Below are 10,825 nucleotides of genomic sequence, written 5' to 3' on the forward strand. Positions count from 1 at the left end.
TTTTATCTCGTAATGCAATAAAGGAGAAAGAAGCATTATGAAGCAATGCATTGAGTAGAAACAACGTCTCACACTCTGAGCTGGATACTTTGCATTTGGGGTTTGGATTTTGTAGATTTTGTGGACAAGGTAGTCCATTAACTTCTTAACAATAAAATCGTCAAAATCTCAATTTTATTAAAAATGACTGAATTTTAACATAAAATTAATGGTTCGAAATACATTGTAAGAGGTATAGAGTACGTGTCATTGTTCATTGCTGAGGGTAATACTGCAACAACTCGAGTATGGTTGGTTGTTGGGGGGTTAATTACGTTGGTTTCAAGTTATCTAAGCTACAAAGGCTGCTCCAATGTAATTTCGTTAGATCAAAACGGTCGAGCATTCAAAATCAACACTGGAGTTTGGCCGATGCATTGACATTGCTAATTATTGAAGCTTTTTCCTGATGGAACTATACTAACCCTTTCTCTATTTTGTAAATGAAATCCCGTCTGACTGCCCGAGCGCCGCTAGTTTGTTGCCTATTGTTCAGTCGAAAAGAGGCACCCTACCCTATTGGGGCGGATCACACAGCATTGGAACACTATGTTACACACTTTATTGCGTTGGCTTATGGTTTGCGATCTGCATGACTGCATCAGCATCTAGTCAGGTAGTTCAATAGCATTTTGTTGTTTAAATGTAGGTACCAGGTACAGACAAGATTTTTGAGCTGCCAGGATCACAAACTCCTTCAAATTATGTGTGAATTGTGAACGCAAAAAAGACACAAGTGAAAGTTGTACCACATAATATAATTAAAATGTTAACAACGCCGTTCATATAAGTGAGATAACAAATTCCACTTCATCTTTAATCAAGTCTTGAATAATGAGTAATGACCCTTAAGACTCATACATACCCAGCGAATATTTTTACCAAGAATTGTTGCTATTTATGTCCATACCTATGAACCCTCTCATCAATCCATTCCCGCATGTCACTCAATACAAGGTTAGCACTCTCATCAGGCTCCCCTTGAATCAAAGAATGGTACATCCCTTCGTACAGCTTCAACGACTTGTCCTCACTCGAAGCCTTCTCATACAGCAACTTGGACGAAGACGGACACGTAACGCCGTCAGAGGTGCCATGCACTGTGAGAAACGGCGCCGTTACCTTGTAGAAGTTATCCTGCACGTACTGGGTAACCCTAAGGAGCTCCCTCATGGTCCCAACCCTAGGTGGACCCGTGTACCTCCTCGGGTTTGACGCTATGATCTTCAGTTTCTCGGGATCCCTGATTGCCTTCCCAACCATCTTGTTGTCAGGCATAGCGGCCCACGTGTCGGCCCATCCGAAGAGAAGCCCATACGCGAACAAATGAAGCCTGCTGGGCTTCATATCCTCGGGGATCACGAAAAGCGGTGCAGAGAACATCAGGCCCGTCCACGTATCGGGTTCTGATTTAAAGTACATAAGCAAGGTTGCGAGACCACCCATGGACTCACCGAAGAGGAACGCCGGGAGATCCTTGTACGGCTCACTGCGGCGGACGTGGAGGAAGAAGGCGAGCGAGGCGGATGCCACTTTGTCCATGTCGCCGAGGTAGCAGCGGAGGCCATCGGAGCGGCCGTGGCCTAGGAGATCGGCGGCGAAGACGGCGTATCCCCAGGTGGCGAAGTTAATGCAGATCTTCTGGAAGAGCCAACCGGTGTCGGAGCCGTAGCCGTGGGTCATGAAGACGGTGGCTTTGACTTCGTTAGGTTGAAGGTCCAATGGGAGGAAGCTCTGCGTGAAGATTTTGCCGTGTGGCGTGTCGAAAAATGATTTGGTGTTTCGCACCCCCTGGGAGGTGTAGTACTCCTCCTCGGGCATGTGGCCCCAGAAGTTAGGGGGTACCTCCGCTTTCTCTGCTGCCATTGTTGTTTGCATCAATTATCGAGTCACTGCAATTAAGAAGAATGGCCTTCGGAGTAGGTGGCGGTGGGTCCCTCGAAGTTGGTGAACTGACCCATGTGGACCCCACCACTTCCTCAAAAATTTCTAGTTGGTGAGCTGATAACGAGTCCTTCTTTCTGGTTGGTGACTTTTTTTTGGGCCCTGGTTTTTTGGTCACCATTTTCGCGCTTTTTGGGCCTACTTTGGCCTGTTTATTCTTAGACTGGGCCGTTAATAAAATATGCGAGAGATGGTCAACACAACACCTTTTTCATTTCTCAAGGATGGTAATGATTTCAGCCTTATTGCGCTGATCCTAAAACTTGTATTCTTTTTAAAAACTTTAGTAGGAGTACTTTACTTTACAACAAGAACTGCACCACCATTGTGATTTGTGAACTATTCTGTCAACTTAAAAAAATTGGATAACTCTTACCACTAATTAAAGCGAGGGACCCAAGTAGCATTGAGGTTTTGAAAGAGCCAAATTAGAAGGCATGCCTTTTGGAGAAACTCAATGCCATCATTATGTGGTTGGTACAATATAACAAATGCCAAGAATGTCACACGGTGGGCCACAACTAGGACAATGTAAATAACATTCTTAATGAATCAATTTATAATATTGAATCAATCTAAGATCTTAGTAAAAGAAAAATAGTTTCAGGTAACATATATTAAGCAAACAAGTGGTATGCATGCTCACATAAAGAATTTGTATTTGTATTTTTTTCCCTCTCGGAATCATAGTTTGAACTGCCACGACAATTTTATTTCATGTCCATCGTGAATATCTATCATTCAACTATCATAGAGCATAATTATGAAAATAGTAAAATAGCAGGACATTCAAGTGCATGCTTTTTTCTAAAACCAATATAAAATTTCTTGATCTTAATGCAGAAAATTAAAATCATAATGGTGTTTTTAATTTGAGAAAAAAGACACACGCACGCACTTAGCTTCTACCGTTCAATAAATCATGAAACACTTTGAGATCAAAGTAATGATACACAACTTTGAAAAAATAAAATTGGAACAATAATGTCAATATTGTCTTCTAGTGTAGAAAGTTAGATTGCTTAATACTTTCTGCATATCTATATTTATGTATTGGTGGTGAAATTCGAAGACATATAATAATGATGGGGTGTTCTTCGATTACACAGCACATAAAAGAATAAGTTTTGAAAAATTAGCATAAAACTTTGTTTTGTTTTTACCTTATTCTGTCATTTGGTCCAACCTTTCATTCTATAGCACCAAAATTTTTTTCTTTTTTAAATGTGAGTATTAAGGATGTGTTACACTTACACAGATGCAAATTAATTACTCATTTGACACTGACATATATCTGCATGATCCTATTTATACCTTAATATTTGTTGTTGCATATTATATAAATAAATCACCACTCTCTCAACACCATTGAACTCAGTAAATAAAACGCAAGGAAAACAAACACATGCTATTATGAAAGATTAATTAACACTTTAAACAAAGATATTTCCATTTCCATTTTACACCTTGTGGACCAATTTTACAAAGAAACCCTCTAAATAGTACCCAAAATCGTTCACCTCATCAAGTACTTAACTTGAACACACTTTGGCAGAGATGAACCCATAAACCCCTCATTCCTATCCAATTTTCTATTATCTCCTTTACCATTACCACTCCAACAAAGCCTAAAAAGTATACCCTTCTCTTCCCCCCCTCCATACTTAACTCTTTCTAACAAGCTTCTTTGAAAAATTTCTTTCAGCCATTTATCAAATTGGCTGTTAGTAAAATAACCACACCTATTACAAATTTCCTCAATTACCCTCTCATCTACACTAAAATTCACCAGATTCTGCTTCCCACAAGCATCCTCAAAACACCCTTTGATCTTAGTTAAGAACAACTCTGACTTTTCCCTCTCCCTAGCTGGACTTGTGTTGAGTTCAAACTTGTTCTGAATGGAATCAAGAAATCCATTTGGGTTCAGTGGATCAGCCGCAGTTTCAAGAGTCAAATCACTTGAAATTGGGCTACTCTCTCCTGTTTTGTCATCATCATCTTCATCAGCTTTCATGTTGAGATCAAGGGTGTTAAAGCTTGAGTTTCTTGATAAGTCCTTTTTTCTGCTACTACATTGTTCATGAACCAAGGATGTATCTTCATTATTCTCTTCAATTCTTGGGCTCTTGATCTTGGAAAACAAATCCAGCTCAGCCCTGCGCTTGTGGCAAAAAATTGGTGGCTCCAAGTTATTAGGCTTGGTTTCACTGACCTGCAACATAAAACTCATCACAAAGCCCTGATTTTTCTCTTCATTATTGCTTGTGAATCCACCACTTGTCAATATGAACACTACTTGGCTTGATGAATTCTCTTCAGCTATTCTTAAATTTCCAAACTTTCCCGTTTCAAATCCATCAGAGATGCATTTCCTGAACTGGGCATCAGCAAAGTCAACATTTTCAATAAGCACCACAAGTTTTTGATGATGGGATTTCAATGCTTGAACCAGCATCTCAGAATGTGAAGCCATGGAAGCCCCTTTCTTCTTCAGCATGTCCATGTGAAGAAACTTGTTATCTTCTGAGCCAAAAAGTGATTCTTTAACAGCAAGTGCCAACCTTGTTTTGCCAACTTTGTCATTTCCTTGCAAGAACAACAAAGTGATGTTACTTTGTTTTGCGGATTTGGAATGAAGCAAGGCCTCTGCTATGGAAGGAACAGTCTCAGAGTGCCATGGCAAATTCTCCTGCAACAGTTTACAAAAATGAGCTCTTCGCAGTGTTCTATCGGTTATATTTTCCACCACCACCGTTTCACTACCTGAACCAGAACCACCATTCCCAAGAGCAAGAGTAGTCTTTATTACTTCTTTACCTTCCAATAATTCCATGGAACCTAAGACTGGTTCTGTTGTTGCTTGCCTTTTATCGCTGAAATTGAACTCAATGGTGCATGAATTTTGACGCCTGAATCTTGGTACAAGATTGGAGCTATGTGTTGGTGTTGATTTAGCTGTAAAAGACACAGAACTTGATGAATTATTGTTAAAAGTGTAGGACTTTGCATTCCAACTATTGTTGTTGCTCCAATAATCCTGAGCTTCTTGTTTGGTTTGGTGAAGACACTGGCATAGCCTATTCCATTTTCTTTTCAACTCGGTTAATTCATCCTGAAATTTAATACATTCGATTATTATTCTTAAGCCACCACTAATCACTAAACTTAATTTATTTGTTTGTTTAACTAATACCTTCTGATGATTTGTTTCGGTGGTATGAGGCTGAAGCCATAAAGGTAACGTTTTCTTGTGGCCTGGTCTGAGAAATTGAGATTCCTTTTCATAATTTGAGGCACATTCTTCACAGCAATTGAGCTTTGTTTCTATTACACTAGTGGCCAAAAAATAATCTTCAATAAATAAACTAATGATAAATCACTTGATTGATGATGATAAATGACTATTGGTTCATAATTGATACCAATAATAAGAAGAAGGGTTGCATGCATAGTTTAGAAAAGATTTGCTTTTCTTGTGTTATTATTATTCTTGCTTTTGATAAAGTAAAAGTTGTGTGTTTCCCGAACTGAGTATCATGTGAATGCGTAATGTCAAATTAAGAGGTTTATGCACTGACAAAATAAAGCGAAGCAGAAAAAGGGTTTCTCTGCATCACTTCTGCCTTATACCAACCAACCTTGCTTTTGAGACCATAGCCCAGACCACCGTACATAGTACTACGAAACAATATGCAAAACAAACAATAAAGCTTTCAACCCGAATCATCATGCCTGCCCAACTTTTACATGCTTATGTTTTTTCACTTTCTCTTCCATTCTTGTTTCTTCACAATTTTTGCATTAATAAATCAACCTAGTTAATTATTAACCAAGGCAGTTTCTAGTCACTGATTACATATTTTTCCATAATTACATTAAACACTAAAGTAGCTAGTTACTAATAGACATTAACCTATTTATTAATCAATTTTTCTATAAATTATTATGTGAAATTATCTAACAGTTATTGTCGCATGAAAACAATTTAATGTGATGAAAAAAATTGAAAAGGTTGATGATTAGTTAGTACCTGGAAGAATGGAGAGTCAAGGCAAGTCCAGGTGAAGGAAGAAGAAGAGGGTGAAGAGACCATTGAATCTCAAGAGGGGGTTGTCTCATTTGACACCTGATGTATGTCTGATATGTTGCTGTTGCAATTAGCCACACTTTTTTTGTTGTTTCCCCACATTCAGTTGTTGTAGAAGAGAACAACTTGCCTATTTCCGAAACAACATGATCCATTACTGTGCTATAACAACCGCCGCCGCCGCCACAAACTCCGTCGTCCCCTTCTTCTTCTTCCTCCACTGTCCACTTCAGGTCTCCGATGTAGATAATGATGCCATGGCCATTATAAGAATCATCCACCTTCCTCTTGAGTTCCATGAGTTTCATCTCAACTTCGCTTCTCTTCATGTGCTTCAATGATCTGAATTGTTGGAATCTGATGAACTGTGTTGTCTTCAACTCATGAGGCACCTCTGACCTCTGAAACCTTCCAATAATCTCTCCAATAAGAGCTTCCGTTAACGAAACGGAGTCACCAACTATGACAACGTTCTTCTTGTTCTTTTTATTATTATTATGATTAGTCCTTAGAAGAATATCCATAACTGCTTTGACATCATCCTCCTTAGAAGAAGATGATGGTGCAGTGGCGGTGGTGGTGATGAAGGGGTACAGCAAGGACGGTGGTTTTTTAGGCGGAGAAGAAAAGATAAGGTGGTGGTTGGTGGTGTTATCAGAAGCGGAAGGGGAGCAAGGAGAAGAAAAGACACCACCACCGCGAGCGGAAGCGTTGTAAGAATGGAAAACAGAAGAAGGTGGAGAAGAGTTATTAGACAAGTCTTCCAAGTTGTTCTTAATGGCGGTGCTGGAGAAGCCAGCTTCTCTCATGACGCGGCTGACGCTAGGATCATCGAGGATGGATATGGTAAGGTGTTCAAGCTCGATCTTAACGGCGAGAAGAGGCTGGTTCTGGTGGTTCTGGTGGTGGTGGTGGTGGTGGTGCTCGACGCAGCCTCTGCGCTGGTGAGCCTGAGCTCGCTTGAGGGCGGCAACGAGGGCGTTGGAGAGAGAAGGTTGAAGAGAAGAGTGAAGAAATGGAGAGGGAGTGGTGGGGAGCCTGTTGAGGGCGACATTGAAGCAAAGCTCGAGGGCTCTGCAATGGAGAAGGTGTTGAGAGGAAGAAGAAGGGTGAGAAGTGAGGCAGGCTCGTTTGAAGGAGGGAGAGAGGGAGAGGAGAGTGGGTGCCACGTGGAGAGGAGTGAGCTGAGCATGGCCTCTCCGGCGAGCCAAGACAAGAGAGTGTTTGAGAACAGAAGCAGCCTCCGCCGTGAGAGTCTGCTGCAAACCGCCGCAGTTAGGTAGTCCTGATGAGCGCATAACTTGAATGGAACCCCCACCCCGCCGCCGCCACCTCACAGAGAAAGCTTTTGAATTTCGTTGGTTTCTATGATCGAATCGTTGATGGTAGATACAAATAATATTACACCACACACCACCTTCTTTATACTTCTTCTCATTCTCCATCTTTCTCCTTTTCCTCTTTTTTTTTTAATTTTTAATTTAAATTAAAAGCAACTTTATTTTTGTTAATTAAATCCACCTATATTTAGAATTTATTTAGATACGGTGAAAATTTAAATGTCTCTTATAAAGATGATAGTTATTAATTTATAAATATTAGATATGATTTCACAATATATATTTANAATCTTCTATAATAAAAAAGTCTAAATTTTGATCTTTATTAATTCCACAAAACAAAATTTTTTTTAGTTATTAGCTCAATTTTTTTACTCTAATAATTCATAATTTTAAACATTACTAACTAAAAACAACAGATCAGATGATTATGTTTGTCTTCAAGCACTTTTATCTCTTTATTTTAAATTAATACTAGCTAGCTAGCTAATACCCTCTCACTTGCAGTTCTCTGATTTCATATACATATGCATGATCTTATATTAATTTTGTATTATATAAAACATGGTTAACTTATAATATAATAATATACAATCATATATATGTAAGGACATATATATAGAGAGAGAGAAACAAGTATAAAAAGCTGAACTTTAATTTAACTGCAGTGTATAGGTGTTCCTGTGGTAGGTGCACCAGAATAATATTATTGATGCATGATTAATAATAATTTGATCGTTATTATACAGATAGAAGAAGAGTATATATATATATAGATCACAAAAACTATTGACTACGTAGATTCGATTAAGTTGCTTGGTTATTTTCTGCTACGGGTTATTATTCACTGCATGTCTCTCTGCCCATGTTTGTGGACCCCGAAAAATTCAAAATTTTTACTCAGCACTCCCACCCAACAACAAGGCCACCAAAAATATTCAAAAATAAAGGGAAAAAGAATGAACACAATAACATCAAACACATTAAAAATATAAAAAGAAGATAAAAGTAAATTGCAATAATAGATCACATGCATTTTCCTTTTCTCCTTTGTACAAAACATGAACATGGATACATATACCAAAACATAATTTGTCTTAATAAAGACACCATAGTATTCCCCCCAAGTACCCAAAAAGCAAGGGTGTTTCTGTGCTATACCACCATTATTGCCTTTTTTTAATACACAATAGTTATAGTTATTATTGCTCCATTTTGTTATTCTCTTAGAACTCCTACTGTCCTACAAGAGTTTAACCTAATTTTAAACTTTTTGCACGTAACATAGGTTAAAGACTAATTCATCACGGATCTAAGTTCTATTTAAGACTTTATCACAGGTCAATGAGTTACTGCATATATAAAGTGAAATTTAGAACTCCAATATTTATTTAAACGGACGAGTAAACTGACCACTCGACCAAGTCAAAGCCAAGTTAGTTATCTTTGTCTCAATCTAAAATATTTTGTTTAACTTTTGTTGCATTATTCTAGTTAATAATTTCTCTTATTCCTTCTTTTAATGTAAAAATTCAGATGCAATTAATTTCACATAAAGTTAATAATTAAGAATTGTTAAATAATTTGATTAATTTGACTAAATTTTCATTTAATAACTCTCAATTATCAACTTCACGTAAAATTGACTGAAACTAAGTTTCTATCTTCTTTTAATCCGAGTTAATAAAAGCTTTATCTTATCCTTATCAATAGATTAGATTCTTATTGAGATCGATGCATGAGGGGTAGGATCTCCAGATATATATCGTACTATATATAGTATATATTTGTTTAGATATGGTTAATTAATAATAACTTCCCTTTTTAACATTTTTGTTATTAGATAAGGGTTACGTTGTTGCTTTTATTTAATTTGTGCATGATAATTATTAAGGACTTTTGATATAATTAACTTTATCATTAGATGACATAATGTTAAAGGAATAAATAGATCTAGACAACGACGACAGTGACACTACTTATTATATATATGATTTAGATAGATTTTTGTAATATTAATAAGATAAGATGAAAATGAACAAAATGTTTATATGAAGGTTCGTAAATTACATTTTCGGCTTTTGGTACTTGATGACTTACACTCGTTGTGACGTCTTCAATAATTCCCATGCAAAATAATAAATAGTTGTTACTGAGAAAGCAGGATTAGACATATCTTTGACCAAATGAATTGAAGCATATGGGTCCTAACGTAGTCATATTAATTTGACCCCTTGCTAGATTCGAAGCCTATGATATGAAATTTAATCATTATAACCTTTACTTTTGAATCAATTTTTGCTTAGTAATTTCTAAAAAAAATAAAAAATAGATAGCTAGCCCAACAAAACATGAAATAAAATTAACGGTATATATATAGAGGAATTAAAAATAAACAAACAAAAAAGCTAGCATAGAAAAGATAATCCTAAATATATTTTAATTATATATGTATATTCTATATTTCTCACCACTCTAATCAAGTGTTAGCAAAGACTCGAACAGAAATTGACAACGAAATTGTCTGAGAATAATAGAGAATTATAATATTTTTTTATTTTTTAATAAGGAGAGTTGTTTGTTATTTAGAGAGAATTTTTTTTAGTCTGCGACTTAGGGTAAAGAGATGTGATTTGCAAAATGAATTGTTTGGACCCTTTTATTCTTATTAATAATTCTCATGATAATGTCGGGTGTACAAATTTTTTGACATTTAAAGTAAGATATATCATAACTTGAAAGTGATGTGTTGATTTTCGCTTGATTATATGAGATGTAAATACTGTGACGAATATCATGACAAAGACAGCGTTGAAATCGCATTCGCAGTATGTAAAATTTTCATTGTCTTAGAAAAAACTTGAGATGAGTATTTAAAGAAATTGTATTGTAATTAAGAAGAACCGTGTAAAAATTAAAGAACACTTGAAAATGTATGTATAATGTGACCATAATTAACATTATCAAAGAAGCATATATAAATGATCATAATTCAAAATTAGTACACAAATTAAACTAAAACAAACAGAGTTTTGAAACTTTTGAGGTTAATTAATTAACTATACACAATTTGAACAGTCAAATTAAAAGGTATGGCAGGCAAAGATATGACCTAGCTAGGTTTATTTGTTACTTTCTTTCTAAAAGGCTAATTTATTTATGGAATATATCCAATTAATACCCTTTTAAGCTTGTCGTTTACACTTATCTCATGATTGAAAGTTTCATAATATATGATGAGATGATATTTGCTTTAATTTGCTTACTGTGAAAAGTTAAATAAAGTTAACAAAAACACAGTGAGTGGTTCATATCATATCATATCATAATATGAGTAGAATTTTTGGAAAGAGAGAAGGGAAGGGATGGAAGCACATATATAAATGTATTCATCATTGAACACTCTTTATTA

General features: G+C 36.3%; 2 protein-coding genes across 2 annotated transcripts; both read right to left on the reverse strand.

The window, feature by feature from the left end:
• Positions 1 to 797: 797 nt before the first annotated feature.
• On the reverse strand, positions 798 to 1,925 carry LOC107496433 (caffeoylshikimate esterase). Its single transcript, XM_016117685.3, has one exon. The coding sequence runs from the start codon at positions 1,915 to 1,917 to the stop codon at positions 934 to 936; it is 984 nt and encodes a 327-aa protein (XP_015973171.1). The 5' UTR covers positions 1,918 to 1,925; the 3' UTR covers positions 798 to 933.
• Positions 1,926 to 3,408: 1,483 nt separating this feature from the next.
• On the reverse strand, positions 3,409 to 7,445 carry LOC107496401 (protein SMAX1-LIKE 4). Its single transcript, XM_016117662.3, has 3 exons — positions 6,017 to 7,445; positions 5,180 to 5,318; positions 3,409 to 5,098 (listed from the first exon to the last, which is right to left on the reverse strand). The coding sequence occupies exons 1-3, from the start codon at positions 7,369 to 7,371 to the stop codon at positions 3,500 to 3,502; spliced, it is 3,093 nt and encodes a 1,030-aa protein (XP_015973148.1). The 5' UTR covers positions 7,372 to 7,445; the 3' UTR covers positions 3,409 to 3,499.
• Positions 7,446 to 10,825: the final 3,380 nt, after the last annotated feature.

Source organism: Arachis duranensis, chromosome 1, assembly GCF_000817695.3.
Source record: "Arachis duranensis cultivar V14167 chromosome 1, aradu.V14167.gnm2.J7QH, whole genome shotgun sequence".
Taxonomy (NCBI): Eukaryota; Viridiplantae; Streptophyta; class Magnoliopsida; order Fabales; family Fabaceae; genus Arachis; species Arachis duranensis.